This window comes from Phoca vitulina, unplaced genomic scaffold (genome assembly GCF_004348235.1).
Source record: "Phoca vitulina isolate PV1807 unplaced genomic scaffold, GSC_HSeal_1.0 scaffold84, whole genome shotgun sequence".
NCBI lineage: Eukaryota > Metazoa > Chordata > Mammalia > Carnivora > Phocidae > Phoca > Phoca vitulina.
Window position 1 is genome coordinate 3,898,172 of NW_022589787.1, and position 15,914 is coordinate 3,914,085.

The window sequence follows — 15,914 nt, forward strand, 5'->3', positions numbered from 1 at the left end:
CTTTTTATCTTGATGAGGTCCCAATAGTTCATTTTTGCCCTTGCTTCCCTTGCATTTGGCGATGTTTCTAGGAAGAAGTTGCTGCGGCTGAGGTCGAAGAGGTTGCTGCCTGTGTTGTCCTTCAGGATGTTGATGGACTCCTGTCTCACATTGAGGTCTTTCAACCATTTGGAGTCTATTTTTGTGTGTGGTGTAAGGAAATGGTCCAGTTTCATTCTTCTGCATGTGGCTGTCCAATTTTCCCAACACCATTTGTTGAAGAGACTGTCTTTTTTCCATTGGACATTCTTTCCTGCTTTGTTGAAGATTAGTTGACCATATAGTTGAGGGTCCATTTCTAGGCTCTCGATTCTGTTCCACTGATCTATGTGTCTGTTTTTGTGCCAGTATCATGCTGTCTTGATGATGACAGCTTTCTAATACAGCTGGAAGTCCGGAATGGTGATGCTGCCAGCTTTGCTTTTCTTTTTCAACATTCCTCTGGGGTCTTTTCTGGTTCCATACAAATTTTAGGATTATTTGTTCCATATCTTTGAAAAAAGTGGATGGTATTTTGCTGGGAATTGCATTGAACGTGTAGATTGCTCTAGGTAGCATTGACATCTTCACAATATTTGTTCTTCCAATCCATGAGCATGAACGTTTTTCCATTTCTTTGTGTCTTCCTCAATTTCTTTCGTGAGTATTTTATAGTTTTCTGAGTATAGATCCTTTGCCTCTTTGATTAGATTTATTCCTAGGTATCTTATAGTTTTGAGTGCAATTGTAAATGGGATCACCTCCTTAATTTCTCTTTCTTCTGTCTTATTGTTGGTGTATAGGAATGCCACTGATTTCTGTGCATTGATTTTATATCCTGCCACTTTACTGAATTCCTGTATGAGTTCTAGCAGTTTTAGGGTGGAGTCTTTGGGGTTTTCACATAAAGTATCATATCATCTGCGAACAGTGAGAATTTGACTTCTTCTTTGCCGATTTGGATGCCTTTTATTTCTTGTTGTTGTGTGATTGCTGTGGTTAGGACTTCTAATACTATGTTGAATAGCAGTGGTGATAGTGGACATCCATTAACAATGATGTTTAAAAGAGATTCAGCAATTGCACTCCTGGGTATTTATGCTAAAGACACAGATGTAGTGACAAGAATGGCCATATGCACCCCAATGTTCATAGCAGAAATGTCCGCAATAGCCAAACTGTGGAAAGAGCTGAAATGCCCTTCAACAGATGAATGGATAAAGAAGATGTGGTCCATATCTACAATGGAATATTACTCAGCCATCAGAAAGGATGAGTACCCAACTTTTACATCCACATGGATGGGACTGGAGGAGATTATGCTAAGTGAAATAAGTCAAGCAGAGAAAGTCAATTATCATATGGTTTCACTTATTTGTGGAACATAAGGAATAGCATGGAGGACATTAGGAGAAGGAAGGGAAAAATGAAGGGGGGGAATCGGAGGGAGAGATGAACCATGAGAGACTATGGACTCTAAGAAACAAACTGAGGGTTTTAGAGGGGAGGAGGGTGAGGGGATGCGTTAGCCCAGTGATGGGTATTAACGAGGGCATGTACTTCATGGAGCACTGGGTGTTATATGAAAACAATGAATTGTGGATCACTACATCAAAAACTAATGATGTATTGTATGGTGACTAACATAATAAAATAAAATAAAAAATAAATAAAATAAAAGAGATTCAAAGGAAGTTTTTGGTGCCTAAGGTATAATAAATAAACAAAGTTATCTATGACATGGAGTAAATAATAATTTATAATAGTTCTTTCTGGAAACAATGCTGAGGTAAATTACAGAAGATGCGGCTGGCTAGTCTTTAGCTTTGAGGGAACTTGTATCTTATTAATCTTTGTACTTCCAACTTCATGAAACACAGTATTAGCTTAATAAATTTTTATTTCATAAATATGTGCCATTGTGCTAAAAAGTAGTACTACACATGCTCTCCCAAAAAGCCTTCAATGTTTTCACATATTTTTCTTTACATTGGCTCAGGAAACACACACACACACACACACAAATGAACTACTAGCAAAGAGCAACTTGTTCTTATAATTCTACTAGGCCCAAGATGACTTTTTTTACCTTGATGGATCAAAGAGAAGCTTCTCAGTCCCTCCCCAACTGTTTCTGTTCCATTTTCCCCAGGGAAGTGGGCATCAAGCACATTCCAGGGTGAACTCTGGAGACCTCTGTGGGTTCTAGATCCTTATTATCTGTCATAAGAGTCAAGCACAAACCCAGGTACCTTTGGTTTGGAAAGAACTGATCACAGAAAATCAAAACCATTCTTGTCCAGTTCATGAATTGCATTAGGAAAGCTCACATTGATAAGGGTGCATGGCTAAAACATTACAGAGAGGGAAAAAAACCCTCCAAGGAACACAAAGCAGGAGCTGAGACTTCACACCCAAGTTGGAGCAGACTGGGTCCATGGTGGTGTGTGAGTGTCTGTGTGTGGGAATGTATCTGTGTGGGTATATGTACACTTGCAGAAGTGGAGCAGATAGAAAGAACTACATTTTTCTTCAGCCAAGAGCCCTAAAACTAATGGCAAATATAATTTAGGCATGTACTTGGCCTCTCTGAAGAACTTTTCAGCCACATGTTTTTAGATATAGGGAAGGATTTTTGCTACCTCTCAGGGTTTTTGCCTCCTCTCCTCTCCTCAGGCTTACACAAACAAATTAAGTATGTACTGAAACATGTGATGCATGTGGAAATTAGGACCCTATGCCCCTTCTTTCCAATTTAGGATGAGTGGCACATTGGCTATGCATTGGTCTTGTGTGGGGCAATGGGCTAGAACCCACAATTCCTCCCTCTCTGGAACTGCTTCTTGGGGTGTGTCCCAAAACCTCACCAAAAACCACTGAGTTATAGGACCAGGCCCCAGAATGTGGCCCTGACAGTCCATCTGTCCTTCATACCTGATAATGGGACATTCAGCAGATCTCTGAGTTAGGCAAAGGTGTATGTTGAGCACAGGTGTAGAGAGTCCATTTACTTCAGATTGGGGGGAAGCATATAGATTTGCTAAAATGAATTGTGTGTCTGCTCTGAAATTGTCCCTCTTTGTCTTTCTCAGAAACCTACAATGGTAGCTGAAGAAATTATTCAACTCTGGATATTCCATCGAGGCTGTGTTCATAACTGATTTATTATGTTTTGTTTTTCTGTCTACATTTGTTTTCTGCTTGGCTTTTAATTGAAATTTTATGTAAAAATTAATAGGCATTTAAGTATCACACATAATTCAATAATATTTCCCCAGGAAATGATGTAACTTGGCATTCATATTAGAAAAATATCTTGTGTCTTTTGATTGCTTCAGGTTAATCATTCTGATTTCTTTGTACTGAAATGTTAATTTGCTTAAAACTTTAAGCGTTTTTTGGAAAATGATCTCAATATTTTTTTTTTTTTAAGATTTTATTTTATTTTATTCATGAGAGACAGAGAGAGAGAGAGAGAGGCAGAGGGAGAAGCAGGCTCCCAAGGAGCAGGAAGCCCGATGCGGGACTCGATCCCGGGACCCTGAGATCATGACCTGAGCCGAAGGCAGACGCTTAACCATCTGAGCCACCCAGGCGCCCGAAAATGATCTCAATATTGATGTTTCTGTCAACCATCCTGAATATTGCTACAACAGAACACCACAAAAAAAATCTAATTATTGAAAGGCAGTTTTCATAAGGGCTCAATATAGTCTCCCTGTCAATCTTCTTAAGTAAAAATGGGACTTCCATTATGATCTTTTCATTAAACAAACACTAATCAATCACTTATCATTGAGTAACATTGGTAAACAAGAGAGATATATTCTATAACCTAACCAGTTTATTGGTCTGAAAAATATATTAGCAATTATAGAAATGAATTAATAAGAGTTGTTGGGAAGGGCTCAGTGAGGACTTCCTGGTAAACTAAGTGATTTCTAAGCTGAGATTCAAAGGTGAATGGAACTATTGGGGTGCAGGGGAAAGGAAAAGAAGAGCACCCTAGGCAGATGAAAAGAGATTTATTGACCCATGGGGAAGGATCTTGGTATATCTGAGGACCTGGGGAGACTCTGATGTCCAGAGTGCAAAGACTTCCTTTGGAAGGGGCAAGGGGCATTGCATGCAGAATGGGCAAGGGGCATTGCATGCAGAATGGTATAGACCATAATAAAGTCATGACAATAATACAAGAGCAGCAAGATGCTGGTGAAGGATTATGAGAGAGATATCCTGGCATTTGTGTTTTAGAATGATCCTTTTGATGGTAGGACATAGAATGGTCTGGAGTGGAAAAGGGCTAGTTGTTAGGAGATAGGTGGGAGCTGTGATAGAATCTGGCACTTGTGGGGAAAGGAATTGAGAGCAATGGAGGAAATGAAGAAGGGAAAAGGAGGAGTCACAGGTGGCTTCTGGATTTCTGCCTTGCATACTGAGAAGGACTTGGCTTTGGTGAGAGAAGAGCAGGCATTGGTGTGGGGGAAGATGATAGTTCAGGTCTGGACATGGTGAATTTCAAGTGCCAAAAGGCTGAATCCAGCATGTTGAAGAGTGAAGGTCAAGTGGGAGGAAGGGGACAGACATGCTCTCAACAGGAGGTTGCCTAGAAAGGGCATAAATAGAGATGATTTTGGAATAAAATGTCTAATGTATTTAGTGTGCACCCTCTCCTAACCCCTCAGGGAATCTTATGGACTCTCTAGTAACAGCTCTTTTATGGTGTGGCTTTGCTGTAGTAGGAGGAAGCAGAATGTCATAAAATGATTTCTTCTGTTTGTTTCCTGGGTTGGCACAGCCTAACTGCTGGAGCCATGAAAGGAATCTAAGATCAACATAAAAATATTAAATAAAACATAAAATACAAGGTTGATAAGCTAAAATCATGCTATAAAATAGAAATATAAAATTGTTACAAAAATTTATGTATTAAAGTTTATGTTTAGCTTTGTTACTATTAAAAAAACAAAATGACTATGGATCTGCTTGATGGATTTTGTTATGTTACCCTTGATTTTAAACATGAAACATACAGATGGACCTAAGCAATAATAGCTCATTGAGTAATGGTCTATCACAGAATAGATGTGCATGTCTGTCTCCTCTATCAATTAATATGTTTGCTTGTCTTTTCCAGTGACCAGTAAAATGTCTTGCACAGCCATGGATAAAATAAAGTTTATAAAAATTAAGTTTAAGAACACCAGCATTTTGACCTTTTTTCACAGTTTGATCTTATTGTAGTTGCATATTTTTATCCAAGTCATACATTTAACAAAATTATTTCCCTGAATTATTTTTTAATCAAAGAAAGTTGTTTTACTTTTGACAATATTTTATTACAGGTGATTATGTTGTCATGACCATATATTTTGAATTGAGTAGAAGAATGGGATACTTCACTATTCAAACATACATTCCCTGTATACTGACTGTGGTTTTATCCTGGGTGTCATTTTGGATCAAAAAAGATGCTACACCAGCAAGAACAGCATTAGGTGAGTTTCAAATACAAAAATAAAACTTTCCCACCATTTTGTATTAATTAATATTAATACAGAACTATTCAAAAAATACTTCCAGTGAAAGAGACTTAGTTCAAATGTAATTGATCTAATTTGAGGGCTCCTTAAACTGTGCTTAGATTGTTTCAAGTAGTCAAGTTAGACTCTTCTTTCTGACAGTAGAATTCCAAGTGTGCCACTTAAAATAAGTTGGGGTTAGAGATTAAGAACAAATCAATTGCATCATCTGATATTATGCTCTAAGGATGATGTCATCATAAAAATTAGTCACATCCTAGGAATCTGCCACCCTGAAAAGTCTCATTACAATAGTGTAAAGAGATACAACTTTTCACACACTTTTGAGGACTAAAGACATAATATCAGTAAAATTGTCTCTCAATAACAAGAGTTCTGATTGTCTATAGCAACTTTACCATCAAACAAGAAAGTGATCATTCTTTTCAGCTATAATCTACACACTAAAGCTTAAAGTCTTTTCATGAGTTTTCGTCTGACCCCCAAAGTCCTCTTAATAAAACACTAAGTTCCAGTGGTTTTAGAATTGTGCAACATTTTTTTATCAATTTTTCTTTATGATAGGAGTAATACCTAACTTTCAATATTTTGATTTGTGAAAACAGATAATATATAAGACTGAATATAAAGGTTGTTTTCCCTGAAAAATGTTTTTCAGAAGAGGGACCTCCCCCAATTTCAAAATCCTTGCAAAGTCTCTCATATTATATGGTGTTTTTTCTGTACTTGTTACTTTATTCTTTGTTCGTTCAACCAACAAAGTACTTTTTGATCAAGATAAACTAGCCTGTAATGCCCCTACCAGTGTTAGTTTTGCATGTTTATAGAAAATACATAATAGAATTGATAAATCATCCAGCAAAGTCACAACACAAATTTAGTAACTATTCTTGAGCTTATGACCTCACAATTACAAATGCCAGGTGTCATAGTAAGCATGACTTGAAAAATCAGCTTCCAAACAGTATAATATGTAGTAATGGTTGCACAACTTGAAGCTATGAAAGTCCTGTCAAAGAGTCACCACAGGGGCATTGAGGAGATAGAGATACTAGAAATACATAATGCTGGAAGATAATAGATTTACAGTCCAGAAGAGTGGAGAAATGTCATTAACACCAGAATATTTAGTTGAGACACCAGAAAAGGCTGTGTCTAAGACTAAAGGAGTACTCTAGACCCCCTCTAAATAAAGCTTAAACCAAGCCATAACAAGATCAACGAGAACCGCCAGTAAATTAACTGTCATAAGAAAGCATTTAACATGGTTTAAAAAAGGATAATATACTTCATAATCTTTGTAATGTATCATCCACAATATTGAGTATGCAATAAAAAATTATTAGGCATTCTTAGAAGCAGGAAAATGTGACCCATGATCAAGAAAAAATAGTCAATAAAAAAGACAAATCTGGTGTTGAATCAGCAGACATGAGTTTTAAAGCAGCTATTATAACAATGTTAAAGGACTTACAGGAAAAAATAATGTTAATGAATGAACAGATGGATAATCACAGCAGGTAAAGTATTTTAAAAAGTAAACTCTAGAATGAAATGTATAATAGTTGAATTGAAAAATCCACTAACTGGGCTTAATAGTAGATGGAAGATGGCAGAAAAAAAAGGTCATGTGTAACTGAAGACCATCATATAAAATTTATCTAATCTTAAGAAGAGAGGGATAAAAAGATTTTAAGGGGTGCCTGGGTGGCTCAGTCGATAAGCGACTGCCTTCGGCTCAGGTCATGATCCCAGGGTCCTGGAATTGAGCCCCGCATTGGGCTCCCTGCTCTGCAGAGGAAGCCTGCTTCTCTCTCTACCACTCCCCCTGCTTGTATTCCCTCTCTCGCTGTCTCTCTCTCTCTGTCAAATAAATAAAATAAAATCTTTAAAAAAAAAGATTTTAAAAAATGAACAAAGCCTCAATGATCTGTAGGACAATATGAAGATGTATAACTATAACTGGGGTTCCAGAATGAGAAGAGAAAATTAATGCGATAAAAATTTTTTAAGAAATTAAGTTAAAATCCCCAAATTTAGTGAAAAAATTCTGACCTACATATTCTGTAGACATGACATAGTCACCACATTTTTTAAAGTTAAATTGGATATTTATTACAAAATCATTTTTTTTATAAAAACACATCTACCATCAGTGTAGACTTTTTACACAGCATTTTTTCCCACCTACAGTTAGGAGAGCCTGGCATTCTGTTTTCACTGTACTGATTAAAGAAACAGATTCAAAGAAGGTAGGTGATTTTACATGACCAAATGCTGAGAAGGCCCAGAGCAAGGCTGAGGGCTTTGACTTCCAGGTCAATATCCTTTTACACATGGGTAAGCTGTCCACCCTATGCTGTTAGCCTCATTCTCCAACTGGCCCTGGCTAACCTCCCTGAGGAGGTACAGGGAAGCACTGTTTAGGAGTTGTGATGCTCAGCAAAGGTGGGAACTAATGTGTATTTATCCATCATGTCTACCCAATCACGGAGTATTTCTGCCAGGTAGATATTTTATAGTATTCTCATCCAAGCACAGAAGTAGTGAGTGTTACGTCAATATTCCTATGATTCCAGAGTCCATGTCACTAGCCTGCCTGTCCAGAGCTCTAGCAGGTTCTGATTTTACAGGAGCTCATCTAGAGGAGAGTTAGCCTTAACTCCTTTTGTATAATAATCACCCAGTCATTTCACTCTTCTTCACATTTAGTAGCCTCCCTTCTTTTTTTAATTCGTTTTTCCTTTTAAACCATCCAACACATATGTGTCTGTTTTCTGATTCTTTTCCACAGTCTTTGTTTAAATCTTTAGTATTTAAAAAAAAAATGCAAGTTTGCTTTTCCCAGCTAAGTCCCATTCCTCTTTCTTTTTTTAATTTTTAGTTTTATATTTTTTTATCATTTCCTTTTCTGTTGTCTGGGAAACCACTCTATGGGTAACCTGATTTCTCTCCAGACTTTTAGAAATACATGTGTATTTGTCTATTTGGGAGTATAGTATTCTCTGATTTGCTTTTTTTTTTTTTTTAATCACTCTGCCTTAGAGATCTTTCGAAATGTGAATGAATTCCATCTTATTCTTTAAATGAAAACCCAGCAGCTTATGGATCTACCCTAAATTATTTAACTAGCTCCTATTGATTAGCATTTAAGCAGTTTTTACCCAAAATGTCCGGTCAACTCCCTTGTTCATTTCCTCAAAAGCCACTCCAAATCTTCATTTGCAGTTCAAGGTTAATTGCTCCATTGTACCCTGGAAACAATCCATTCAGAGTTCTTTAAAGACCTCATTCCATCAATTTTCCTTTCTGCTGTATCTTCAACCTGCCAAATATCTTAAATCCTTCCCTCCCTTTCTGTTGCCAGTGCTCTGGTTCACCCACTCCTGTCTCTTGCACAGACTAGTGCAGTAGACTGCTTACCGATCTTGCTGATTCCAAAAGCGAACTTGCATTTTTTTTAAATTATATTCACCTTGTACAGTCATGCTATTCACCTTGTTTCCCATACAAGGAGTGTGTGCTCGTGTATTTGATAAGTTTGGAACATTAAAACAAGTTGATGTGTTCCTTACCCAAGGTATATGTAGATACCTGCTCCTTGTGAAAACATTAAAGCATTACAAACAGTACTGTAAGTATCCTTTCACCACAGCCTCCAACCTCACCAAAAAAAAAGTCTGCTCTCATAAGAAGTCGCCACTGTGGGGTGCCTGGGTGGCTCAGTCAGTTAAGCATCTGCCTTTGGCTCAGGTCATGATCCCGGGATCTGGGAATGGGCCCCACATCAGGCTCCCTGCTCAGTGGGGAGCCTGCTTCTCTCCCTCCCTCTGCTGCTCCCCCTGCTTGTGTGTTCTGTCAAATAAATAAATAAAATCTTAAAATTAAAATAAATAAATAATCTTTAGTATTGACACATGTATATAAAATAGTCAAAGTCAGACCAACACTATTATTAATTAACTAATTAATCAATGAATCAATGCATTCCATGTGAAGCATTCATTGAAATGCCTAAAATGTGCTAAGCACCACGCTTGATGACAAGTAAGCAAAGATGAGCAAGGTACAGTTTTGCTTGTAATGATCACACAATTTATTCAGAGAGACAGACACAAGACTATAAAGACATGCAATTCTCTGTGCTAATGCAGAAATCAGGCATATAGAAGGTAAGGGTAGTGCAGACTTGCATGTTATCAACTCTCCCTGGGGTGCTATAAGCAATGCCACCTCATTAAGAGAGGTACTTCAGCTGGGTCTTAAAGAAAGGTGGGAATTTATAAATTGCAGAAAGAAAAAGTAAGAAAGGAAACAGTTTATCTGGACAGAAGAACAGTGTGAGATGTGTAACAGAATGTATGGAGGACTGCAAACTATCTTTTTTGTGTGTGTGTGTAATTTTTTTTATTATGTTATGTTAATCACCATACATTACATCATTAGTTTTTGATGTAGTGATCCATGATTTATTGTTTGTGCATAACACCCAGTGCTCCATGCAGAACATGCCCTCTTTAATACCCATCACCAGGCTAACCCATCCCCCCACCCCCCCAGAACCCTCAGTTATTTAAAAAATATTTAAAAGACAAAATGTGAAACAATTTGAAAATTTCTGAATAAATTGAAAGGTGTTGACTTAATTCAGGTATTTTAATGTTAATGTATGGACTATGATAAATTTTATGGAAATGTTGCTTGCAAAATTATATAGACATTAAAATTAAAGTATTATTATATTTATGTAATGTCAGGAAGGATTGACCTAAAAATAAAACACTGTTGGAGTGGAGGAATTTTGTATGGCTCCTTTTACAACTTGATAACTTTCCCCTGCACAGGCATCACCACAGTGCTGACGATGACCACGCTCAGCACCATTGCCAGGAATTCCTTGCCCCGTGTGTCCTATGTGACTGCCATGGATCTCTTTGTGACCGTTTGCTTCTTATTTGTCTTTGCTGCTCTGATGGAGTACGCCACCCTCAACTACTATTCAAGTTGTAGAAAACCAACTACCACTAAGAAGAAAACATCAGTGAGTTCCAGTAGCAAAGATTTTCTGGAAAAGTAGTGGGAGGACAGTTTGCAATAAATGATCCTTATTCCTAAGGATCTTATACAATGTTATATAAATAGCTACTTCAACAAGATGTTAAAAAAACAAGACAGATATTCTGAAGATATGAATATGACCTGAATGCACCTCTTCAGCTTCACCTACCAGTGACATGGTTTGATGTAATCATACCTCAAAGATTGCTCTTAGTGAAGGTGATCTATGATGCAGATTTCCACAGAAGTTTTCTAATTATTTTTTTCTGCTTTTCTTGTAGTTATTACATCCAGATTCCTCAAGATGGATTCATGAGAGAATAAGCCTACAAGCCCCCTCCGTATGTATAGCATTGAAGGTGCAAATATTTCTGAGAACTCTTTTAAACTAAGATTGAATGATATGTTATTGTTTATGTATGCATGTATTGAAGAACAATGAGTAATGTATATAACCTCTTCAAAAATGTGTATACTTTTTAAATATCCAATTTGGAAAATAAAGGGAAAAAATTAATCATAATCCTTCTACCTAGGGATTAGCATATACATACATATTCCTGTTTTTTAACTCAAAATATATTATGAATAAGTTTCTATGTTATAAATATTATTTTATATGATCATTTTAATGATGCATTATATGTTCATGATTGATGCATAGACAATCTAGGTTGGATACTGGGCTAATCCACACCTTCTCACTTTTATACATATTCTTATCACCACAGTTTTGTATAAACCTGTGACTATTAATTTAATATAAATTCCTAGAAGCAAAATGGCTGGGCCAAAAGGGTTGCTTGGCTCCATCAGCAGTGTGGGACACCCACCTCCCAGAACTCTCCCTGTGTTAGGTTTGATAGCCAAACAGAAAAATGGTTTCTGCAAACTGTTCCCTTAGCATTTCTTTGATTACTGATAAAGTTGAATATTTTCGCTTGTTTATTTTTTATTTGCATTTCTGTTTTTGTGACTTGTTTTTATGTCTTTTGACTTTTATGAAAATTTTTTATATAACCTTTTTAACTTTTTTGTCTTTTAACTTTTTTAAAGTAACGATCTGCCAGTTACTTATATTATATATTATGTATATTGTATTTTATATGACATAAAACTTATATAGTCACATACCAAATAATTAAGGATATTAATATGTTTTTTGTTGTGCAGTTTTATTTCAGTTTAATCGCAATGTTGTCACTGTTCATTTCTTGTGCTTTTTTCCACGCACATGATTTTAAATCACCTTTGCCAAATCTATCAGCCTTCCCTTTTGTGGTCTCTGCATCTTGCTTAGAATGATCTAACTCCCCCTCACTTTCTTTTGAGCACTTACTCTTTTGGACACTATATTCTAAGTGTTTTCATGTATCAATTCATTTTAGCCTCACAACAACCCATTCTACTGATGAGAAAACTGAAATATGGAGAAATTAAGCTCTATAAATATCGGTTAAGTTTCAACAATTTATAGTATTGTTATATTTAACTATTAATGCATCTGAATTTTTAGTATGTGGCTTGAGGTAAGAACCTAACTATTGAAAAATTGAGAAATGTTTTTTAAAATCGCTGATGTGGACTACCTTTTTTATTATATAACAAAATTTATATATAACTGCTTATATCCCTTTATACATATCAATTCACTAATTACACTGAATGCTTTATGCCCACCCATACATGGTTTTCTAACTGCTGATCAGTAATTTATGTTTAGTGCATTTCAACATACTTTTTCAAGGAGACTGCTTGGTTATCTATACTCTGCAAGTGCATCATTTTAGTTCTGACAGAAGGTGAGTGGTGAAGCCACTTTTACAGCTGTGGGAAGCCACAGAGAACAGATTTGCCAGCAAATGCTTCCAAATAGCAACAGACTGAAAAGTAATGGAAAATGTTGGGAGTGGGGATGCTGTAACGGAGACAAGTCAGAACAAATAGCCTGAGGTCCAGAAAGCACATTACCACACACATAGCCAGGGGGCTGGGAGTGGAAGAAGAAATATTGACATCTTTGGTATAAAAAAGATACTGCCAAAAGAAAGAATCTTTTAACATAGAGAAAAAAGAATTTTTCACAAAGCTATAATTGTTTGTTGTTGTTTTTTTAAGAGGCAAAGTGTAATGACCTTGAAGAAAGTACATAGAAAAACAATTCAGAGTGAAAGGCTCTAGGCCAGGTGAGAAGACACAGAGAGACCTTCAACAAAAGTTCACAAAATAGCCGAATAAAAAGGCAGTTTTCCAAGGTTGGATGATAATTGTCAATGTCTTCAGTACTATTCTGAAAGCTCCACAGGGATAGGCTAGTTAAAGGGCTGCTATCACCAACAGCCACAGAGATGAGCAGCTCTGAGCTGCTCAGGACAGGAGCCAGGCCCCACTAACAATCACGCATGCACGTTAGGGCAAGCTGTCTGAACATCTCTGTGCCTCAGTTTCCTAACCTGTAAAATGCAAGGCTAACCACTTCATATGTGCAGTAGTACCTGCCACCCAGGAAGCATAGCATTTCCAGGGAAGTCGTAGGACTGCATTATATATGCAGGCAAAGCAGGAATGAGTCACGGTCCCACTGGGCTGCAGAAGACCTTGAGGACTCAATAATTAAAATCTCCATTTTGAGCACAGTTTGAAATTTTTATGACAAATGAGAGGTATGCATTTAAAAAAGTATTTAAGCAATTTAACATATGGCTGTTTAGGGCTCTTAGCATCCCGAGTTTTATTGCAATATTATAAAATGCAATTAGTTTTATTTCAAAAGTGAGCTATAAAAATATAAATAGAACTCTCTTAATTATTAGATCAGGCTTACATATGTTTCAATGATCATAAGTTTTTAGTTTGTTAAATGAAGAAGTGAAATAGGGGTTTCTCTTGCCCCCAGAAATCTTGCTGCTTATTTGCCTACAGCATCTCTTGTCACCCTTTAGATCTCTAGTGAGCTGTCCCCACCCCTTCAGAGCCTTCTGATGCCTTTTCTGCATCAACGTCTTCCTTTACCCTGCCGGTAATAGCTGGCTACTCATCTCTGTGTCACTACACAGGCACAGAGGGCTGAAGAAATAAAAAGATGAATATCTGACTGAAAACTGTCAAAACACACATGCAATTATTATTTAATAAAGGCAGATTTTTCAAACTGAAGCTTGCCAAAAAGATGCAGAATCCTCAAATGCAGCGGACTACATTTTTTTTTTCCAGCAGACCCCTCCTGGTGATTTTTATACCCCTAGAAATGTGTCCACAGTAGAGCCTATAGAACAACAAAGCTTTTGTTTCTGTCCATTGCCCAGAATTGTGAAGGAAGGTAGAAGGCTGCACCATGACACTCTTGACTGGCCATTAAAAGGATGCCCCAAAGAGACGAACCATGAGAGACTATGGACTCTGAGAAACAAACTGAGGGTTCTAGAGGGGAGGGGGTGGGGGGATGGGTTAGCCTGGTGATGGGTATTAAAGAGGGCACTTTCTGCATGGAGCACTGGGTGTTATACGCAAACAATGAATCATGGAACACTACATCAAATACTAATGATGCAATGTATGGTGATTAACATAACATAATAAAATAAAATAAAAAAATTTAAAAAAAACAAAAAGGGTGCCCCAAAAGGCTACCAGTTGTGATGCTTCATGCTCTACACTTTTACCTGCTTTTCCCTGGTTTTTGACTCCAGACTTCTATGGACATATTCAAATTAACATCCATAAGAAAAAAGAAAGGGGCACAATGTTTCCTTGTAACAATTGTTTTTGATAAAAATACAGCTGATCCTTAAAGGAGATACAGTTGACCCAATAATGTAGGGGTTAAGGGTGCCAACCCCCAACACATGCAGTCAAATATCTGTGCAGTCAATAACTTTTGACTCCCCAAATACTTAACTACTCATAGTCTACTGTTGAGTGGAAGCCTTACCAATAATATAAGTAGTTGATTAGCATATATTTTGTATATGTATTATATACTATATTCTTACATTAATATAAGATAGAGAAAAATGTTATTAAGAAAATCACAAGGAAAAGTAAATACATTTGCCGTACTGGGCTTGTATTTATTGAAAAAAAAAATCTGCCTATAAGTGGATCTGCACTGCTGAAATTCATGTTGCAGGGCCAACTGCATAAGAGGTACTCAAGATGCCTTCTAATGAATTCTGAAAGGTCTTTCTCCCAGCAAGGGACAAAGGATCTAGCCAGCCAGCTGAGAACTGGGTTTGTGCATCCTCTTCTCCCTTGATTTCAGGCTCCACTGCTTTCACTGGCACACTTCAGTCCCTCAGTTCAACCAGCACAAATAACACTAAAGCAGAAAGGCAACTATGATTTTTAGTTCTTTCACATTATTCAGTCAAATTTAGAAATATATCCTCTTGACAGACTTCAATTTAATACATAATCCAGAGTTATTTTGAAGAACTCAAACAAGTGTCTGAAGAATTGACAAATCTGCTGCTATGAAGAATGCAAATCAGGATCTTGGAGAAAAGGGCGTATTCACATAGACATCTTGGAGCTGGACTCATATTCCCGGGTCTTTTTCCCTACATCGTTCCTGCTCTTCAACTTGGTCTATTGGGTTGGATACCTGTATCTCTAAATGTTGCTATGGCGACGAGTGAAGAGCACTAGGTTTCCCTCTTTACCTTTCACCCTTTGAGAAGCCACTTCTCAAAGTTTAAGAGTGATTCCTCTCATTTATGAGTGAACATAAGTCATCCCCTCTCCTTTCCCTGCCCTACAGTCACTTTTCCACATCAGGAGGAGAGCTTGGGAAGTAGAAAATAAAACATTCCAATTGTACACATTTTTGGCTGTGACTCTTGATATGACAAGTGGTGTCTGGCCACCACACACTTGAAGCTAATTTTTTACATAAATTACATGGAACAAGAAGATTCTCTCATCATTCTTATATAGCATAGTTTTTACTGTTTACTACTTAGGTAAAAAACAAATTTATCTCTCCATATTTGAAATGTACTGCTTAACACTTAAGGGTTTATATACAATATGTACATATTTACTCCCAATCAATCAAAAAGTAGGCAGAACAGAGACTTGAAATGGTTAATACACATCTGAAAATGTGCTCAGCCTCCCTCATCAATAAGCTGAGATATGCAAGTTTTGAAAACTGCACTGTACTCTTTTTGCATTAAATTTGCAAATATTGAATTGGCAGACTGAACTCTCAAAGATCAAACTGTCCAGTACAGAGATGGGGGATGTGTGGGAAGGGGCATGGCATTATTCTATTTATCTAAAGGACAGACGTAA

General features: G+C 37.0%; 1 protein-coding gene across 3 annotated transcripts in view; it reads left to right on the forward strand.

Annotated features, from left to right (window-relative positions):
* GABRG3 (gamma-aminobutyric acid type A receptor subunit gamma3) overlaps positions 1 to 15,914 on the forward strand; it is a 746,198-nt gene that overhangs the window by 729,713 nt on the left and 571 nt on the right. For 2 of the 3 annotated variants that reach the window (XM_032395412.1, XM_032395415.1), the window contains 3 exons: positions 5,364 to 5,516; positions 10,406 to 10,602; positions 10,901 to 10,978. In XM_032395412.1, the coding sequence (XP_032251303.1) occupies positions 5,364 to 5,516; positions 10,406 to 10,602; positions 10,901 to 10,978 (428 nt within the window). The remainder of the gene's footprint in view (positions 1 to 5,363; positions 5,517 to 10,405; positions 10,603 to 10,900; positions 10,979 to 15,914) is intronic. The other variant, XM_032395414.1, reaches the window with a different exon arrangement.